At 37.7% G+C, this 22,739-nt stretch overlaps 1 protein-coding gene across 1 annotated transcript in view; it reads right to left on the bottom strand.

Annotated features, from left to right (window-relative positions):
- The window catches only part of SND1 (staphylococcal nuclease and tudor domain containing 1), a 413,715-nt gene that overhangs the window by 348,406 nt on the left and 42,570 nt on the right, over positions 1 to 22,739 (bottom strand). The window contains exons 4-9 of the mRNA XM_081283716.1: positions 20,978 to 21,056; positions 18,627 to 18,787; positions 17,847 to 17,938; positions 16,976 to 17,134; positions 15,591 to 15,697; positions 13,024 to 13,114 (exon numbers count right to left, since the gene is read on the bottom strand). Of these exons, the coding sequence (XP_081139842.1) occupies positions 13,024 to 13,114; positions 15,591 to 15,697; positions 16,976 to 17,134; positions 17,847 to 17,938; positions 18,627 to 18,787; positions 20,978 to 21,056 (689 nt within the window). The remainder of the gene's footprint in view (positions 1 to 13,023; positions 13,115 to 15,590; positions 15,698 to 16,975; positions 17,135 to 17,846; positions 17,939 to 18,626; positions 18,788 to 20,977; positions 21,057 to 22,739) is intronic.

Here is a 22,739-nt window from a genome sequence, read left to right on the forward strand (position 1 = left end):
CTATTCTAACTTCAAACCAAAGGGAAGAAAAAATTCCTCTAAGCCATTCCAAGGAAAACAGCTAATACAGCCAATCAATACAGTTCCTCCTTCAAAAGGATAGCTGAAGAATAATAAGGTAATCTTCTGGTGTCTCAAATGTACACAAAGGACACTATTTCCAAAATTTCAATGCTGGACAGATCTATAATTCTTTCTAACCAATACTCTTATTAAATTGTTAATTGCAAAAAACAGGGAAGTTCCTATAATCAAGACATGACAACCATTTTCAACATTCTCTGTACCCTAGTCATGCTTGCAAAGAATAACACTAGAGAAAGTGTCACAGTGCTCACACCTTCACCCCCTGATTCTAGAATGTGAAGATCTAAGCATACCCTGTGACAAGGTACTAGTATTCGTCATGCCTTATAATGCGTTAGCAGCAGCAGCAGCAGCGAATGGATTCTTGGAGCTGTAAATTTTAGGCCACAGCAGCAGACTCTGCTCGGCATCTCCCTGATTAGAAACCTCCTCTTCAGGAACTGCGTACTCTGACGCTGCCATCTACGTGAAGCTCACTTTTCTGGGAGTTGAGGGTAAGGTAAGTACATGCGCGCGCTTGTGTGTGTGTGTGTGTGTGTGTGTGTGTGTGTGTGTGGTTATGGTTTTCTATTTCTCTGTAAATTATGTCATTACTGTCCAGAGAATAAGGAGCTCCTAAGCATAGGCATGGAATAGCCATAAAACACTGGGTTATGTCCCATGCTATACACTAAGTAAAATGCAGAGGAGTTACTATCCAAAGCCTGCTAGTCGGCACCATTGCAGACCACTTTGAACAGTAATATTTCTAGTGCTTTTCATCAGGTAACTGAAGTATGCCCATAATGCTCACCTTCTCTACAAGCTATGGATCCCTAATCCAGCCACCCTCAACATACACACTGAGAGAGCACTGAAAGCCCAGCAGCAGAAATCCATACAGAGCAAACCACTAGCTGGACATAAGACGCACGCACTAAATCCCATTCCCTCCCCATTTCTTGAATCTCAATAGTTAATGATGACAAGGTACAGGGTAAGGGCTGCCACGAGTCAAGAGAACTACCAAGATCTGTCAAGGGCAAGGGACATCCATCTAATTCTGCAGCCCTCTGCCATACTCTATCTGCAGAGCTCATCCACAGTGCTCACTGGGTGGTCAATAGCTGCTGTTGTGTGGTTTCTTTAAGCTCTGCAGCAAGAAGCAGGGGAGGAACAAAGAGCCTTAGCACAGCCTCCTGAGCTAGAAAGACCCTTTCAATAGCTCCCCAGATACAACCACCTACAGCTTCATTGCTGCCCCAAATCTCAATAACAGAAAGAAGCAAGAGAATCATCAACCTAAACAAGGCTTCTTCAGGCACCACCAGAGAGCATCCTTTTCACCTGGAATGAGATGCAAATACCCTTCTCCCTCTTTAACATCATGACATCTGGCTATTTCTACTTCTCCTTAAGGTTGTATGCCATGTCTGCTCTCCCCAGACCCTCATGAAAGCAGAGCTTCTAGCCTGTTCTCCAAAAAAAATGAAAGAATCATGATACCATGATGGAAAAACCTCTAGGCCTAAGCAAATTCAGATCAGATACTATCAAATGAACCCTAACAGAAATCAAGCATTAGACACATTTCAACAGGGGCCATCCTAAAAAACTACCTGACCAGCACTCTTCAAAACTATCGTCATGAAAAACAAGGAAAGACACTGTCATATCCAAGAGGAGGCTAAGGCAATATAACTAAATATGATGTGGTTATTTTGGAAGAGAAAAAAGATATTAGTAGAAAAATCAAGAAAACCTAATAAAGGCAGACCTTTAGTTAATAACAACATACCATACAACAAATGTACCACACACGTAAGCCAGTAGGGCAAACTAGATTGGAAGAAGAAGGATAACTTGATAGAGTTCCCTGTACTGTCTGCTGTAAAACTGTCACTAAAAAATTTTTAAAATTTTTAATGTTTTCTTATTCAAATGAGCAAGCTAGATTGCTAATATAAGCTTCAAACCAGCAACAGCCACCCTTCTAGCCAAATCATACCCAGACTTCCTTTTCATTTGAAAGTCATGACAAAAATCAGGGAGATGGTTAGTACTTTATTGGTTCCCTCCATATTACCATAAGAGAACATACTGAAAGAGTCTACATAATGTTCCAAATATTAAGAAGTATTCTTCCTTAAAAATCATATCAAAGAGTCATTTCCAATCCACATTGTCCTAGTAATTCTACCTAGAGCAACTACGCAAGGAAAAGAAATCAAAGGCAAACAAATTGAAAAGGAAGAAATAAAATATCACTATTCTCACATAATGTATGTCTACAAAACCCACAAATACTGTTAGAATTAATAAACAAATTCACAAAATGGAAAGATACAAAGCCAACACTCAAAATCAGCTGCTAACAATTCAAATGAGAACTGCATTTCCAATCATAGAAAAAAGAGGAAAATACTTCAGAATTAACTAAGGAAGTAAAAAAAAAAAAACTACTACAAAAATATGTTAAGAGAAATTAAGACAACTTATGTTAAGTGGAGACACATTTCATGTTCATGGATTAGAAGACTTAATTGTCAAAATACCAATATTACTCAAAACAATTTATAGATTTCATTTGATCTCTACCAAAATTCCACAGACAAGTTTTATAGAAAAGGAACACTCGTTGTTTGACTTCATAATGGCTGCCAATCTTACTGGAGTGAGATGGTATATTAGGATGGTTTTGATTTGCATTTCTCTGACTGCTAGAGATGGTGAGCATTTTTTCATGTACTTGTTGATTGATTGTATGTCCTCCTCTGAGAAGTGTCTGTTCAGGTCCTTGGCCCATTTGTTGATTGGGTTATTTGTTTTCTTATTGTTTAATTATTTGAGTTCTTTGTATACTCTGGATATTAGGGCTCTATCTGAAGTGTGAGGAGTAAAAATTTGTGCCCATGATGTAGGCTCCCTATTTACCTCTCTTATTGTTTCTCTTGCTGAGAAAAAACTTTTTAGTTTAAGTAAGTCCCATTTGTTGATTCCTGTTATTAACTCTTGTGCTATGGGTGTCCTATTAAGGAATTTGGAGCCCGAACCCATGATATGTAGATAGGAGCCAACTTTTTCTTCTATCAGATGCAGAGTCTCTGATTTGATATCAAGCTCCTTGATCCATTTTGAGTTAACTTTTGTGCATGGCGAGAGAAAGGGATTCGGTTTCATTTTGTTGTATATGGATTTCCAGTTTTCCGAGCACCATTTGTTGAAGATGCTATCCTTCCTCCATTGCATGCTTTTAGCCCCTTTATCAAATATAAGATAGTTGTAATTTTGTGGATTGGTCTCTGTGTCCTCTATTCTGTACCATTGGTCCACCCGCCTGTTTTGGTACCAGTACCATGCTGTTTTTGTTACTATTGCTCTGTAGTATAGTTTGAAGTACGAAGTCAAACAACAACAAGTGCTGGCGAGGATGTGGGGAAAAGGGTACACTTGTACATTGCTGGTGGGACTGCAAATTGGTGCGGCCAATTTGGAAAGCAGTATGGAGATTCCTTGGAAAGCTGAGAATGGAACCACCATTTGACCCAGCTATTCCCCTTCTCAGACTATTCCCTGAAGACCTTAAAAGAGTGTACTATAGGGATACTGCTACATCGATGTTCATAACAGCACAATTCATAATAGCTAGACTGTGGAACCAACCTAGATGCCCTTCAATAGATGAATGGATAAAAAAAATGTGGCATTTATACACAATGGAGTATTATGCAGCACTAAAAAATGACAACATCATGGAATTTGCAGGGAAATGGATGGCATTAGAGCAGATTATGCTAAGTGAAGCTAGCCAATCCCTAAAAAACAAATGCCAAAATGTCTTCTTTGATATAAGGAGAACAACTAAGAACAGAGCAGGGAGGAAGAGCATGAGAAGAAGATTAACATTAAACAGGGACGAGAGGTGGGAGGGAAAGGGAGAGAGAAGGGAAATTGCATGGAAATGGAAGGAGACCCTCACTGTTATACAAAATTACATATAAGAGGAAGTGAGGGGAAAGGGGAAAAAAACAAGGGAGAGAAATGAATTACAGTAGATGGGGTAGAGAGAGAAGATGGGAGGGGAAGGGAGGGGAGGGGGGATAGGATAGGAAAGGCAACAGAACACAACAGACACTAGTATGGCAGTATGTAAAAAAGTGGATGTGTAACCGATGTGATTCTGCAATCTGTATACGGGGTAAAAATGGGAGTTCATAACCCACTTGAATCAAATGTATGAAATATGATATGTCAAGAACTATGTAATGTTTTGAACAACTAATAATAAAAATTTTAAAAAAAAGAAAAGGAACACTCATCATAAAATTCATATCAAATATTAAGGGACCACAAATTACCAAAACAAACTGAAAAAGGAAGAACAAAGCTGGAGGACACATACTTCTTGATTTCAAAACTTACTGCAAAGCTCAATAACCAAAACTATAGGGTAAAACAGACGTACAGCTCATTGGGATACACATCAGAAATAAAGTTGTTGGATATATGGTCAAATGATTATTGACAAGATGTCAATACCATCAATGAGAAAAGAACAATCTTCTCAGTAAATGATGCTGATAAAACTGGATATCCACATGCAAAAAAAAAAAAAAAAAAAAAAAAAAAAACAAAGTTGGATGTTTATTTAACACCATATATTAAAAGCTAATTCAATGTGCATCCATAACTTAAATACATAAGTCTAAAACTACAAAATTCTTAGAAAAATTCACAAGGCAAAAACTTTATAACTTCATATTTGGCAATGATTTCTTGAATATGACAACAAAGACAACAGGCAACTTAACAACAAAAAATAGACAAATTAGACAGCATAAAAGTTTTAAAAATTTGTATACCAAAAGTACTACTAACAAAATAAAAATAACTCACAGAATGGGAACTATTTCCAGATCATATATCTGATAACAAATTTCCAGAACATATATAGAATTCCTAAAACTCACCAACAACAACACAATTCAAAAATAGATAAAAGGCTCTGGATTTGATCACAAAAACTAAAAGCTGGGCACACAGAGAACTTTAAAACAGACAAAGATTTTCAAATGATAAATAAGCACAGGAAAAGATGTTCAATACCACTAATCATTAAGGTAAATGCAAATCAAAAATTATGAAATACTACTTTATACCCACTAAGATAGCTACTATCATAAAAACATGAGCCAAGAGCAAGGGCGCCCTACCCACTATAATCTCAGTGACTCAGGAAGCTAAGCTGAAGGATCACAAGTTTAAAGCCAGCCTCAGCAACTTAGTGAGATCCTGTCTCAAAAAAAAAAAATAAAAAGGGATAGGGATGACCAGGAATGGTGATGCATGCCTATAATCCCAACAACTCAGGATGCTGAGGCAGGAGAGATCACAAGGTTGAGACCATCCTCAGCAACTTAGCAAGGCCCCGAGCAACTTCACAAGCCCCCGTCTCAAAAATTTTTAAAAAGCTGAGGATATGGATCAGCGCTTAAGCACCCTGGTTTCGATTCCTGGTACCAAAACAAAAAACAGCAACACAAATCCAGAAAATACCAAATGTTAGAGAGGATATAGAGAAATTAGAACCTTTGTGTAGTGCTGGTGGAGATACAAATGGTACAGGGTAGCAGTTCCTCAAAAACTTAAAGATAAAATCACCAGCAATCCACTTCTTGGTACATACTTAAAAGAAATGAAAACAAGTTATTCAAAAGATGCTTTTACACTCAAATTTGTGGCAGCATTGTTCACCATAGTTAAAATGTGTAAACAAGCCCCGTATCCATCAACAGATAAGCAAACAAGTTTAAAAATGTATACATAGACTGGAACACTATTTGGCCTTAAAAAGCAAGGAGATTCTGACACATGCTATAACATGGATGAAGTTTGGAGACATATTCTAAATAAGCCAGTTACAAAAAAGACACACCATATGATTCTACTGAAATGAGTTACTTAGAGCAGTCCATATCATAGAGACAAAAAGTAGAATGATAGTTTCAAGGGGCTAATGAAAGCGAAGAATGGGGAGACAATTATTATTTAAGTGGTATAGTTTTAGTTTTATAAAATAAAGAATCCTGAAGATGAATTCTGGTGATAGCTGCACAACAATATGACTATACTTAATATCGCTGAACTGTATGTACATTTAAAATGATTAGGGTAGTAAACTTTATATTATGTGAATTTTACAACAGAAAACACTGGGGGGAAAGCCTCAGAGACATAACAGTGGACTCCATCTACAGCTATGATGCTAAATAACTCATGTACAAGTGGAAGCACAGCAAAAAATAATCAGGACAAAACCCGTTACATTCAAATGCATCCACAGATAGCTAATAGCTATGATCTACAAAACTGGACTCGGCCACTAATGCCAATCAACTATGTAGGGTTCCCCCACAAAAGTCCAAAAGGGTAAGCTCCTTGAAGGCAGGAAATACTTCCAGGTTTTTAATGTCTCAAAGCACCCAGTTTGGGGCTCTGTTTCTTTAAACTATCACACAGGGACAGAGAGCCAAGCACAAAGCCTCTAACCAGCAGGACAGTGAGAAGACACCTCTTGAGGACATACTTCCACTTCCCCTCCCCTCAGCAATGCTATTCAGGTCTGTGAAATCTGCAATGCCCACAGATCCAGCAGCAGGGACAGGGAAGCCAAGCCACGTGCTCAGGGGACCATATGGCTACAAACAGCACAGATCAGCTAAAACGCCACAGGGAAGGCAGGCAGGGAACTGGCAGGCCACGACAGGCACAAAAGTCTCAGGCAGGCTCAGCTAATCGCTGTGAAGGGAACATGCTTTTCTGCTAACCTGGAGAGACAAGGAGAGCCCTCCCTTGCATCTCATTCCTTGAGAAGACTGCTTAAGCAGACAATGAAAACCAGTCTTTCAAAGGAGAAATACTTGGTTAAATTTCAAATTTCTCAGAGTGAGCCTCTTAACCAACACTGGTCCATAGTTTTGCATCAGTTTCAGAAATCAACTAAGGAGCCTCAGAGACACCCAGCTAAAGAAGTCAGAGGTTAGCTTTTGTAGGCACTTCAGGTTATTTTAGCTGTGCCCTATACAATTAACTCCTTAAAAAAACAGAGTGACTGATGAAGAAAGAATCACTATTTGCTAAGACCTCAGAATCACACGATTCTCAGAGTAGAATCCTCAGCAAAACCTCATGGGACTTTTCAACTATGTGGGTGTGGACCCTGGGTACCTGAAGACTATTAGTTTCCCTTAAAAAAGTTATTAGGCACCTATAGACATTTTAAATTGTGTAAAAATTGACTGTAGAACTATAGCAGGGTGCTAGGTTATGAAAAATAAGGGAGATCAAATTTTCCTTTTTAATTCAGTGTTGATATCCAGTGTTGGCAAACTATGATCCAATGGCCATGCAGCCCACTGCACAGGGACCATATGGCCTGCAAAGCCTAAAATATTTACTTTGTATTCTTTTCAGAAAAAAAAATTGGCTAACCCTATCCTATCACATATTAGAAAATAAAGACAGGTATACCCTCTGAAGAGGTTAACATTTCTGAAGAGCTATTTGACAAATATGGTCCAAATCATTTCTAAGGAAATAAATACCACTTACATGGAGATTTACAAAACTCTCTAAATACTAGAAAAATTGCCAACTACATGAATACTGACTTATTGGTAGCTGGTTAAGTAAATTATAGTGCAGCTTCACAATGGAATATTATGCACCAGTTAAAGAAGAAAGCTTAAAGGTTTATTCTGCTTCTTTCTGCTAAACATATTTACCTATTTATGTATCTATATAAGCCCAAGAGGACAAAGACATGATAACATACAGAATACTGCCACAAAACTCTAGAAGCTACAAAGTAAACAGATGCAACTGAGTCTACATACTCACAAAAGCGAAATCCAGAGCCAGTGGTGAGAAAACACGCTGGTCAATCTGATTTACAGTCAAGTCTCCTTCACTATCCCCAACTTGTCAAAAGTCTCAAACTGTCAAATCAGACATCTTAAATGGGATTGAAAATGGGGCCGAATGCTAGAATTGGTTTCAAATCTCTGTAAGAAGCTGTTGAATTTCAAGATGTATGCCCTAAACCCCCACTTAAGTTCAATGCTTCCAACTCAGTACTTAATACCTCATTCTAAAACAAAGAAAGATAAATGACAAAGGATTATCAAATATCTGAGGAAGCCTCCAATAAGAAAAATGCAGAACCAAAATAACCAAGGCATGGAGGGATACAGAGAGTGTACAAGGAACACTTCAAGAAAATTAATTTCTCACACATATAATAAGTTTTAGATGTTATTTAAAAAAAAAATTTTGTAGTTGTAAATGGACAAAATGCCTTTATTTTATTTGTTTATTTTTATGTGGTGCCAAGGATCGAACCCAGTGCCTCATGCATGCTAGGCATGCACTCTGCCACTGAGCTACAGCCTCAGTCCGAGATGTTATTTTAAGTAGTAAAAGGAAAACATTCAGATAATAAAAAACAACTCTTAGAAATTAAAGAACAGAAGAGAGGGTTGAAAAATAAACAGAAAGAGATATAAAAAGAACAAAAAACAGACAAGGAAAATAAAAGAAAAAAACAAGAATACCAGCCCACAAAGCCCAACATTTAAATAATAAATGGGAGTTCTAGGAAAAAGGAGGACAAATTAGATGGAATTCAACAAAAGAGTTGGGTCGAGGCAAAAAGGTCCAAAACCAAAGATCTAAACATTTAAGTATAATATACTCACATTTGAATAAAATCATGGAGAAATGTCAGAATGCTAGAATCAAAAAGAATTTGCTAAATCCCTCTAGAGAGAAAAAATAACAAGTCATACAAAATAAGGAATCAGAATGGTTTCAAACTCTAAAAAAACAAGAAAAAAAAATCTTAACTAGATGATAGGATAATAAATGAACAATTCTGATGGAAATAACTTCCAAAATAAAATTCTATACCCGGCTAAATTATCAATAAAGTTTAACTAGAGAATGGATATGAAAGGTCTCAGAAAATTTACCTTTAGCACATCTGCCATGAAGTTACAGAAAAAGTATGCTGTCAAAATGAATTAATAAAGAATAAAGAAAAAGTGATGGGATCCAACAAGCATAGTTCTAACCAGAGAATAAAGCAAAGAAACCCCCTCCAGATAATGATGAAGAAATCCAAACAAACATATAACAGGCAAAGAGAGGAACTGGACAAAATTAGTGCAGGTCACAAGGCTCCAAGAAAGTATTTTTAAAATAAGATTATCAAACTGAATGGATGTCCTGAGATAAAATTTAGACAGGTAGAAGGTGTGAGAATTGAATTAAAAGCATGTATTTTAAAATATACGTAAATGGAAGCTAGAGTAGTGGCCTAGCATATGTGAGGCACTAGTTCAATCCTCAGTATCATATAAAAATAAATAAATAAAATAGAGGTACTATGTCCATCAATAACTTTTAAAAAATATTAAAAAATTTATATACAGGGCTGGGGGTGTGGCTCAAGCAATAATGTGCTCGCCTGGCATGGGGGCACTGGGTTCGATCCTCAGCACCACAAAGAATAAAATAAAGATGTTGTGTCCACCGAAAACTGAAAAATAAATATTAAAAATTCTCTCTCTCTCTCCCCTCTCGCTCTCTTTAAATACACACACACACACACACACACACACACACACACACACACATAAATGTTAAAAAACATTAATTATAGGGAAAATGAAAAGGTGTGCAGGAAATAAAAATTACTTTTAAAATCTATATAGATATAGGGGCTGAGGTTATGGCTTAGTGATAGAGCACGAAAACCAATAAATAAAATAAAGGTGTTGTGTCCATCTACAATAATTAATAAATAAATAAATAAATATGATGTGCACGTTAGAAATTTTTTTAGAAAGCTATACAGATGTAGCTCTGTGGTGAGTAGCATTTACACAGTAAATACTGAATATTAATTTAACCAAAATTATGATATAATCATATGTGAAGGATGGGAAAGAGCATGTGTGTACCCATGTGAGGATGTATGTTTGACTCACAAAATTAAATCCATTTTCACCCATGGAATAAAGGAAAGCGGTTACACCCAAAACTGAATTTTTTTAAAAAAATAACTATCTATCTATATATATATATATAATTTTATTCACAGGTATGAATTAGCAAAGAACTGAATGTGCCTCAAGAGAGACAGAAATTGGACTACTACATTTGTTAATAAGCCTACAGAAAGCTTACCTTTTTTCTGTATTAAAAGTAAGCATTTATAAAAGTAAAATTTATGCACAAAAGAGTACAGACTGGTACTACTCAAAGCGGCTGCCAGTATGCAATGAGATAAGGAACTTATACCACAATATTAATCAACTACATACATAGGAAGAGTACTACTGGTATGTTTTGTAGCAAGTCTTTCCCTTCAATTTTTATGGGGGGCATTGGTTGCTGGGGATCAAACTCAGGACCTCAAGCAAGCTAGACCCATACTGAGCTGTATTCCCAGCTTCAAATTTTTCTTGACAAAGGAAGTAGTGCAAGGACTAACATTTTATCTCAAGCTCCTCATTTCTTAGCAAGGCACTCTGAGTAAGAATGAAACAGATCAGGGATCATCAAACTTTATATAAATGCCATTAGCAAATATTTCACACTTTGTAAGCTAAACTCAAAGAGTTTTCAACAACTCCATAACAACTACAGAACTGGGACATTGTGTCAGGAAAATAACCACAGACAATACTTAAACAAATACAGATGGCTATGCTCCAATTTATTCATGATAATGAAATTTAATTTTGAAAATTTTTCATATACCACAAAAAAATTTTTTTCTCCTGTGTAAAATCCATAGATCATAGGGAAGAGGGGAGGGAGGGGGAGGGAGGAGGCAGGGGATTAGCAAGGATGGTGGAATGTGATGGACATCATTATCCAAAGTACATGTATGAAGACACGAATTGGGTGTCAACCCACCTTATACAGAGACATGAAAAATTGTGATATATATGTGTAATAAGAATTGTAATGCAAAAGAAAAAAAAAAACAAGTACATGTATAAAGACATGAGTTGGTGTGAACTTACTTTATACAAAGATATGAAAAATTGTGCTCTATATGTGTAATAAGAATTGTAATACATTCCACTGTTGTGTATTTAAAAAAAAAAAAAAACTCCACAGGTCATACGAACAAGGGCAGAGCCAGATTTGGCCTAAGAACCATAGGTCTTCCAATTTAGAGATAAGACCATATGATCAAGTCTGTTTAGAAAAACAGCTACATCATAATGTTTTAGGTAATATGAGTATTTTGCTTACCCTCTTTATGTACTTTTCCTGTTTTCAAAAAAAAAAAAAATATGCTTAAAAATTTTAAAAACATGGTAAATCTCCTGCCCCACCCCCAACCCCAAAGCCCTCTACTGCTAAGCCACATCTCCAGCCCTTTTAACCTTTTATTTGAAACAGGGTCTCCTAAAGTTGCCAAAGTTGGCCTCAAATTTGTGATATTCCTACCCCAGCCTTCCAAGTTGCTAGGATTACAGGCATGTGCCACCATACACCCCAAGATTTTAAAGAGTAGAAGAAATGTTCCTACAGCCATTTCTCCCTTTTCTAGTTGATAGCTTTATCATTTGTCTTAAGTATGATGTACTATCAACCCAATCATCTAATCCTTTGAATTTCTTTCTTCTGCAATCTCTTGGTTCCCCAACCAGGAAAAGCCCAAAACTCATCTTTCAGGTTTTTCTACACTTGAGGACATGCTGACAGAGACAGGGCAAGGTGATGGGACTCTCCAATGCCTCACAGATATCACTAATGCCCCTGCCTCCCTTGTTGAGTGAATGGTCATGCTTTGATTCAGAAACCACATTTTAACTTCCAGAAAACACAGGCACAACTAAGTGAGTTCCAAGTAGGTAAAGCAGTCCATGCACACGAGTATATTCCTCACACAGAAAGGAGGCAGAGGCCCTCTGATCTACATCACGACCTATGAGATGCTCAGGGGAATAATCCACCAGGGACAACCCCCACTCAGGTCTACTACAGGGGGTGATTATGACTAACCTAACAGCTCTTTAGCACCTCCTAAAAGAAGGAAAGAGGACACTTGAGCACTCCATGACCTATTACTTTGGGCACCATAAAAGAGAGAGTGAAAAAAATTTACCAATTCCTTGGAGACTTTGCTAAAATTTTAGCATTCTAAGATAAACAGTTTCAGAATTTTTCAGGCTGACAGTGCCACCTAGTGGCTGTCCATTCTAAATTGATGGTTAATTGATGAGAAAGCCCTCCTTGTCCAAGAATATGCACATAACCACTTTTTGCCTATAAATAGACAAAATTTCCAGCAACTTTTGTCAAAAGAAAAAATAAGTTGTAAAACACTACAGCATTCTGGGAAGGCACAGACAACATGTCTACCACTAAACTTACCAAAACCTGCAATCAAAAAAAACAAAAAAATTTTTTTTTACACCACCATTTAAAGCATCCGTTAACAGTTCTGATTCTGTCATATCAGTTAAGGAGAATTCTTGAGGTGGGGAGAAAAAAAAAAAAACTACACACACACACACACACGAGTTACCAAATGGAATAAAGGGAAGCACGAGCATATGTATACTTGGACACAGTAAATCTGAAAGAATGCCATTTGCTTAGTATATAAAAAGCATCCTTAAAATATGAGAAGTATTTCAAGCTGACAGTGTCTGCAAGTTTAACCTGTGAATTTATGATGAAGTTATCCTAATTTTCAGTGAGAAATGTAAATATTCTTATCATTTCTAAACTCCCTACAAAACACACACACACACACACCATGCTTGCCTTTAGATATTCAAGAACTACACCATTTGTACTTGTTCAAATCCTCATATTATCACTTGCCTAGCCATGTCCATTATGCTTATCAACATGCTGAGAATGACTCACCTTGGCAACAAACTGCTTGTCCTTTTGATCCAAATTAGCAGTGGGAGCTACATAGTCTCTCCATATTCTCAGCCTGCGCTCCTTGGCAAACCTGGTAATAAAACAGGAATGCAAGATCATTCAGCCAGACCAAGACCATTCCATCTGAATCCATCACCATCATGGAAGCAGTTAGTACAGAATCCTATCCTATCCTACAGACATGTAAGTCTCCAGTCAAATCAGAACTAAGAGTGATAGCAAATGGAAACATCCAAAGTGTACAGCAAATGGAAAAAATCCAAGATACCTATATACATAAACTCATGATTGGTAAACTGTGATCAAGGTGTGCAACTGTTTGAGTTTGGACAGTACAAGTCCACCCTAATAATTAAATGTGATTTATCCAGTATCTTCTGAGAGGCTACTACCACAGGTAGGGCAACAAACAAAGAGTAAGTGGTGTCTCAAATGTGAAAAACTCACACACATGTGTGCACAGACCTGCTCAATTGCCATTTGAAATATAAAAAGGTTATCAGCTATCAAATCCTATGTGAATCAAAAATTCTCATCATCATAGTCCATCTAAAGAAGAACTGGAAAATAAACAAAATCCTTACAGAAGTTCATTGGTAGGAGTTAAAAAAAAAAAAAAACATGATGCTAGAAATTCATTTTCCAGTACTAAGCCCAGTAGATATTTTCTGAGTCAGACTAAGAATGGGAAATTGAATATGTGCAAAGACTGGGGAAAGAAAAAAAAATCAATGAACAGCTGTCTTAAACTATTTACAAATGAGTGAATGCATGTGCTGTGGAAAGGAACTATTATTTCTGGAGACAGTATTGCAATTTTTTTTTTTTTAACACGCACTAAAATGAAAAAACCACAAGCAGGATGTACTAGTTATAAAATACATAAAGTACTTCCATGGAGAGGATGTAATTTTACCAACAAGGCATGTAGCTCAAATATAGTATGCAAAACAGCAGGCAAGTAATCACATATTGAGATATGATTTGCATTCCCTGCATTCCCTGATCTAAGCCTGTTTTATAATGACGAGTACCCTCCAAAAAAATGCATACAATTTTCTACAGATGTTATGAAACATGTAGATACTACTTTAATTGTACTCACTTTCTTCAAAGAGGCAGGAACTTAAAAAGCTCAAAAGACAAAATTCTCAACCAAAAGAATGATCTAGAATAGTAATTTCTGAACACACATACACACAAAAAAAAATGGAAGAAGAAATTAACCTCATAGAAGAAATTAACCTCATAGAATAATCAGAAGTACTTGGAACACTGAACTGAACAAGGTTATTATATCTTTCTAATGTAATTAAGGGAGAACATAAAAACAAAAAAAAATTTTAAGTAATCACTGTTTTTTTCTCCTCCGAATAATACGTGAAACGTGCATTTGTCAGACAAGCTGTATCAATGGGCCATATTAAAATCTATATTCTTAAAAACTTGCAAATATTTCTGCTAACATGTACAAAGGGATGTGGAAGATCTAAGAAAAGATACAAACACTATAGTTATTTTTCTGTTGTACAATACTTAGGTGTAGGTCTCAATGACAAAAATGTAAAGTTATCAAGATCATTATTAAGATTCTGATATAACAAAACAAGCCTTGAGAGTAGACCATTGTCACTGACTATTTCCTGTCTTCTGATCATAAGCATGCTAGGAAGTGGAGATTCAAGGTTTCCTGAGTATTATTTCCATGTATCTACTTTTGGTACCTGCTTTACTTTCTTCCATCTACCCCCACCAAATGGAAGAAATTTACCTAAACATCCAGAAGTACTTGACCTTGACACTTGAAATAGTCAATCTTTGGATTTTCTACAGCCTGTTTTCTGGAAATAAATTATTTCTGCTTTAATCACAAACCACCAAGCCTGAAACATGACAATAGCGCCTCAGAGTTGCATTAGCACTTATGATGAAAACATACTTATTAGTAAATTAGGGCATCAGGCCTCATAATATGACATGGTTCTACTTTGGAATCCACAGGCTCAACCTTTCCATCATAGCCCTGCTCCAGCCTACCTGTTTAGGAGTAGCTAATAAGTGATTTTATTGTTCTTATTTTATCCCAAAATGCCCCAAATCCAGAAATAAAGATATGGACTTGGGAAAAAACATGAACTGAAAATGTTAAAAAAGCGAACCACATAAAGAATAATGTCAGGGGCTGGGGATGTGGCTTAAGCGGTAGCGTGCTCGCCTGGCATGCGTACGGCCCCGGGTTCGATCCTCAGCACCACATACAAATAAAGATGTTGTGTCCGCTGAAAACTAAAAAATAAATATTAAAAAATTTAAAAAAAAAGAATAATGTCAAAGTGAAAAAATCTGAGCCCTTACTACCCAGCACTGAATTACACTAAACCTAAAGACTAATACTGAAGACAATACTCTATAAGAGATCCTACCTTCTTTTGGAATTCACCAAACCTTTATTGAAATAAGAGACACTGACACACATGGGTGATAAAAGATGGCTAGATTACTTTGCCTAGGCTCCTTGGCTGGAAGGGTTTCCTGACAGACCTTACCTCTCAGCTGCCCTCAGCTTTTCAGCACCCCGGGTATAAACTGCAATCGACCAGTCCACACACCGTGCAAAACCTTCCTTCAGGAGGAGTTCAGTGATGTTGCCGTTCTGAGAAACAAGTAGCATGAGAAGGCAGATATGGATTAGATTCTTGAGCAAAAGAATCTATTTCTCTAGATTTCTAACACAACAAACACGTCTACAAATCTATATAAAAATTTAAAAAAAAAGTTTCTCTCATTAAGAAACCACCGTAGGAAATAAAAAGAAACTATCTCTAAGATGGGAGATACTACTCTGAGACTCCTCTCAACAGCCTTGATTTCATATCTAGACAACAGCCAGCATAGTATCTCTCACTTAATAGGAGTAGGATGAATGTTAGTAGCATTGAATGGAATTGACATTTCTATAGGTCTTCTTGGGGCAGAGAAGGAAGTTAATCTTTAGTAGAATTACACCTACTCCTTCTTTCCCTAAGATCAGCACTTTTTCCTCTTTCTATAAGCAGAGGTTCAAGAACAGGCTGGGTAAAGGAATGGCTTAAGATACACCTTGCTCAGTGAATTACAATTCCTATTCTACTGTGACACAGAGCCATCTGGCTGGGCATGGTCAGACACTCGGCACTCCAGAAGAAACAGATGTGGCCTTGGCACACTCCAAACCAAGCCTCCCAGGCTTCTAAAAGTACTATCGTGGAAGAATTATCTAACCAAAAAAGTAACAGTAGTTTAACTCTGTATTACAGATAGGTTACAATAATGAAAACTAACTTAGTTGTCAAAAAACAAGGTCACTTTTTGTCCAAGAACAACCTAACTACCACAGTAAACAATAGGGTAAAATTCTCATAAATAAGAACTTTAAGAACATTAGAACCTAGTTCCTGTTCAGAATGAAGAAGTAACTGGAAAAGGCCTGAAATACATAATAATGTTCCATTATGTATGTTCCACGCATTAGTTTCCTCATCACTGATCTACCAATACTCAGCTGACTTCCTGACCTAAAGAGCCTCACTGACCCTACTCCACAATATCATTACACATTCTACCTGATGTGGCCATCTCCAGCATTTCCAATGGGCACCTTCAGGATCAAGCATTTGGGAAAGTAAGTGATAAAGTCCTCTTCCCCTTATAAACTCAGCAACATTTGACATTAACTTCCTAAGGGTAGGAAGTTGTCCAGATCTGTCCAATTCTATAAGACAAATAATATCTCCCTAAAAAATGCTTCAAAATCATTAGATGGTAATCCTTCCAAAATATTTAAATGGATGTTACAAACACAGAGTGAAAGAAGAGAGAAGCAAACTGCAGCTCTTCAAAGCCCAAGTACACTCGTAGCCTATCACAACCCAGGCTGCATGTGCACACTCACTGGATGAAGGATGGTACCCAGAACATTCTGGTTGTGGCAGCTCTCCAGGATGATCTGAACGTCTCTCTGAAGCAGTCGCGACTCAGTAAAAAATTTGGCTTCTGCAGCAAAAGGCTCCGCTGTTTCACTGCCATCTGCTTCCCGACGAAAAGTTGGGCACTGAAGGAGAATAAGGCAGGATGGGAAGGCAGACCAATGAGAGACGGCTCTCTTACCCTACCCAAGCCTTTTCCACACCAAACCTGCTACAGACTAAGCTCAGGGAGGCCTCAATATACCCATATCAAGAGAAGATTTGCCAGGGCCTAGATTTTAATCCCCAATCTCTTAAAAAACCAAATAGGATCCAGGTGCAGTGGCGCACACCTGTAATCCTAGTGACTCTGGAAGTTGAGGCAGGAGGATCACCAGTCCAAGACCAGCCTCAGTAACTTAGTGTGATCTTCAGCAACCCTCTCTCAAAATAAAAAATGAAAAGAACTGGGGATGTAGCTTGGTAGTAAAGCACCCCTGGGTTCAATCCCCAGTACCAAAAATAAAAACTGAAAAACCAAACGGGTATTTCTGAATTAATATAAGCCATATTCAGCAAACTTCAGAGTCACTTATTCCTCCTCCTCTAGGTTTACACTCAACAATCTTCCATTTCAAACAGGTCGAGTGCTTTCAATTATTTTTTAAAAAAGGTATTTGATCTGATTAGAAATGTTGTATTACAACATTTAAACCAAAGTAAGTATAAAAGAACTCTGGTTAATGAACAATATCAAGAAGGAAATGGAGATCCAAAGTCCCAGGTACAGAAATATACCTATAACTAAACACTTCTACCAATCCCATACCCACCAAGTACCCCAGTTTATGGTCTGACCTTGATCCCTGACAGCATGACTGTAACCAGATAGTAATCTGGGAGAAGCAAGGCCCTGACCACACTGCCATCCCGCACGTGCTCGATGATAGCTGCATGACAGAATGAACAACTTAAGAAAAAGTCATGAGGATAAACAATGCCCAAATTGCATATAACCCAGTAATTCTCCCCCAAACCCTGGGAAAGCCTCCCTCTGAGAAGTGAGGATGCACTGGCACATCATGAATGTTTGCAAGAACCAATCCAGGGAAAACAGCTAAAAACTGCTTTTGTCTTCTGAACCTTCTGGTACCTCATCGCTCACACCAAAGCTTTGTCATCCAAAATCTAGAATGCTCACCACATACCCTGTGCCAGAAAAAACAATGACTCGGGATTGATAATACTTTTACTTTACTAAGTCTGTAGTTAGGTCTCAAAGTGGGACCAAAAACTATATAGCATATGAATATATATATGGACTACATGTTTCTACCTCCAAGTAGCAGGGGTAGTATATAAGTAGCCTTCTTTTAGAGACAGAGATCCACACAATGTGTAAAATACCAACAACTACTTGCCTGTTAATGGCAAAGAACTAGAAATATACCTGATATAATCTGCATGAACACAATTCAAACTCCAAAATGCCATAGTGTCATTTTACCCTTAAGGATTTCCCTTGGATACTAAATAAGCAGAAGAAAGACTCACTAGAGCCTATAAACCTCAAGAAGCAAAGAGAGCAAATAGAAAGAAATCATCCCGAGTTATAGCTGTTTCTTCCTGCCAGCCTACCATTGACAGGCTTCTGGTGGTGAGAGTCCACAAAGTGCCTTGGGTTCTCGATGGTATACTTAAGGTCCCGGATGGTGTGTGAACCATTCCCCTCACTCCACATCCCTTTCTTCGCTGCTTTTGCTTGTTCCTCACATTCTGAAAGCCGGCTCTGCTCAGGACTAGGACATAAAAAACAAAAAAGCTTGGTTATTGAGTTCACAAACAGAAACCAACAGCTCTTAGCCACTAGGTTTTTTTTAAGCATGTTCTTCCCTGGAAGAAACCAAAGCATTTGTTTAAGACCTATGGCTTAACGACTCAAACCTATAACCACGAAATCACCATGAGCATAATTTCCAGATTCCAAATTTGTTTCTTGAAACAAATTGGATTCTAAGAACATATAATGAGAAGACCTAAAGAACACACTCTGAATACTGCCACCATGGGCGAGTCAAAGACAGCAAGTCAGTGGCTCAGAGGGGAGCCACTCCAGGGGATACAGCTTCATTTAACAACCATCTCAGATTCAGGAACTAGAAGCCAGGCATAGCACAGTAGGACACAATGCAGGGAAGGTGGCTAAGAACTGCCCTTACTCTCTCTCAATCCACAAAACAAGGCTGGGACACATACAGCAAACATTGCTGTAAACAGAAAATGTTGTCCCAAAGCTAACTAGCCATTCAATAAGGCAAGCTAGACAAAAGATGGTTTGAAAATAAATCCTCCTCCCCTAAACAGGTAGAAAACCAAACTATATACCAGAACAGCCAAAAAGTAGACAGATCAAAGCAAGTTTAAAAAAAAAAAAAGCAGGGAGGCACTAAAAATGGCTCCTCTCTTCATATTTGAACTAACGTTAGGGAGCAATGAACTCCAAGGGCTTTATACAGTCTCAAAAAACTGGTACCATCAATGGCCATACACATAAACTGAATCTCCTCCCACCTTGATCAGTAGGAACTGCTATGCAAGAACAACCTGCCATAACTCAAGCATACCTCTCTTCTTTACCCCTACCCAAAAGGCAACCATGTCCTCAGAGATCCAAAATCACAGCCAGCGTTAGACAGAAAATGTAGCAAGAGAGATAAAAACACAGAAACTGAGAAAAGGAGACTTTATGTTTAGAGGGATTAGTACTCCGGCGGAGATTTCTTTGTTGAGATGGTACAAAACTGTAGTGGGATTTTTTTTTTTTTATTATACATTCCGGTTGCAAACTGAATTCCCAAAAAAACACTGCAACAGTAATCATGCCAGTAATTGTCCTTAAGTTAGAACTGCAGCATGCTTCCAAAAACACCTCCTAAAACAAATATCTTAATTCAACAAATTCCACATGTATACACACCAATTATGGAGTCCAGCAAATGTCTCCAGGCGATCAGAAAGGCCCAAAGATGAATGATGCAGCCCCAAAGTCTATGAGGCCTTTGCTCAATCTCATCTTCAGTACACCCCATGCAAATATTTATCCAAAGCCTTTTCTTCAGCTATTATAGTCATATACTACAGCAAGGACTTAATGATTTAAACAGCATGTTTACAGACTCTAAATTACTGATGTAGCATATCACTTTTCAGAGACTAAAGTGTTAATTAAAGCCAGCTGCAATCTATCCTAATGAGAGCTAACACTAGTGAACTTACACATGATACATGTACTACAAACCTTACACACCTAACACTCCCTTCTAACAAGTTCACACTGCCATTAGCTAAACAAACATGTTTTTACCTACTAATTAAGTATCTAAAGATTCATAGACCAAACAAACTTAAAAGGCTTTGAAGAGAGAGAAATTTTTCCTAACCCTCAAAACAGAACAACTGTGACCATGTCAGTTTCCTCAGATTTTGCTTTGAATACTATTTATTCACTCAGCTTGACTTCTCACTGCACGATTCCTTGCACCCAATATGACTTCATATATCTATTTATTGTCTGTCCCCCCATTAGAATGCTAACAGAGCCTAAATCGATTCACTGCTATACTCTCAGTGACTAGAACACAGTAAGTGCTCAATAAATATTTAGGTCTGAACAGGTGGAAAAATTCTCTTCAATTGAATATCTACAGTCTAAAACCTATATAGACTCAAGAATATGAAGAATAGAACTGCCTAGTCTCAAACCCTATTTTTTAAGAAGGTACACAAATCAAACACCATTAATGAATATTTAATGATCTCCTGGTTCAAAATAATCCATGGGTAAGAATATCTCAGAAAGCACCTAAAATTATCCATTTTATATGAGGGAACAGGAACAAAAATGTAGCCAAGCCAATTAGCAGTTGAACATCTTATCTCCTTTGACATCTCAAGAAGGACACAGGGACAAACAAGTGCTGGATACTTACTTATTAGCTCTCATGCCTTCTCTCCGGGTGGCCAAGCCCTCTGCAACCAGTGACTCTGCAATGTTTTCCCCGGTAGTATCTGAGGAGGAAAACAAGAAAATTAAACAAGAAAACTAAGAATCAAACCTGCCTCCACTAGCAACAGAGCTCCAGTGGACAGACCACTTTCACACTCAGTTCTTCAAGGAGTGATGCTGCCAGAGAACTGGACAGGCCTCAGTGCAGCACTGAGCTTTTCAGAAGACCTCATCTTCCCACATGTCTAGATTTGAGGACCCAAAGACTTATCCATCTTCTCAAGACTTTGTTTCTAATTTTCTAGTGTAACTCCCAGGTCAAAGGCAATCTCAGGAACCACAGGAGACTGACAAGAAAGCAAGACACATGTGGCAGGCTGCTCAGAAGAGCATGAAGCAATAACCAAAGGAAAGCAAAGCTAGAGATGAACACAGACCCACTGCTTATCAGCTTAGACAAGATTTCTCAGTATCCTAATTCATTCACCCCTCGAGTAGGGACAGCACTAGCCTCCAATGGTTCTTGAAAGAATTGAACAATGTACGTAAATCACCAGATACCTAGCCAAGTATATGGCAGAAGTAAGAAAAAGTTCCCTCACCTTGGAGGGATAGACACATTCATTTAGGGTTGTGTATCACTTCACACCTCAAAGTCTAATTCCTCTCCACAATGTCTCACTCCAAGAAGACATCAAGACAAACTATGCTACCTGAGAAAGAAAGTATCTTGCTCTCATAGAGGTTCTCAAAGACAGTGTCTTAGATTCCTTATCTCACACAGCAGCCAAGAAAAATGAAGTTAAACATAAAACTCAACCTGATGAGGTTCTATTCAGGCTCTTGAAACATTAATTGCATTTCCATACTATTGAAAAAGTTTTTAAGCTGGGAATATTCTCTTAAATCTTTGCTTGTCAGCTAAAACGATAAAGAAAAGACATCTAGGAGGGAATCACCACATAAAAATCTTTAATATGGCAGAGAACAAGCTCCTAGATAAACTGAAACCAGCAGTCTAGCTTATAGGTAATGTCAGCACAGAAAAAGATTGTTTAAGATTTATATTCAGTACACTACACATCAACTTCCATAAACAGTAATGAGTGCATACACCCCCAAGCCCAACCTGAATGCCTCACTAGTAGAATGCCAAAAAGTCTGCAGAAGCAAATTGTAAGCCTCTTTCCCTACCAAAGTTGAAGAGAATGATATTTATATGAAGAACACTCAAGTCTGAGGCTCAGGGTGGATCATCTGTTCTTTCTATGGAGGTTAACGCTGAAGCCAGACACACACGTAACTAATATTATTAGAGATCACATTGGTTCCTTCAAAGCAACAGGAATCCCAAGAGTATAAAATCAAAAGGAAGGATTCAACAATTAGGAAAGGTTGAACACTGAGATGCCAAGAGGTCAGGGGGTAGAAAGAATGAAGCCCAGGTACAAATAAGATGCGCAGTCACAAATCCAGCCCATCGACAATGCTCTCCCACATTATCTTGGCACAGACCACTCAAAAATGGCCCATTTCTAAAAAGTTGAATTCCAAATGCTCCTTCAAAAATGGAGAAAAATATATTCCCCTAGGCTGAACCCTCAAAGGAGGCAACAAAAATGTGGTACATAAGGAATCAAAAAAGAAATTTGCAAACCACAGACCTCATTCTTGCTCAATTACTTATCAAATTAAGATTCTGATCAAATCACAATTGGGGGATAGTATTCAGAGCAGATGGATTA

Source organism: Spermophilus citellus (genome assembly GCF_964194105.1).
Source record: "Spermophilus citellus genome assembly, chromosome: 3".
Classification (NCBI taxonomy): Eukaryota; Metazoa; Chordata; class Mammalia; order Rodentia; family Sciuridae; genus Spermophilus; species Spermophilus citellus.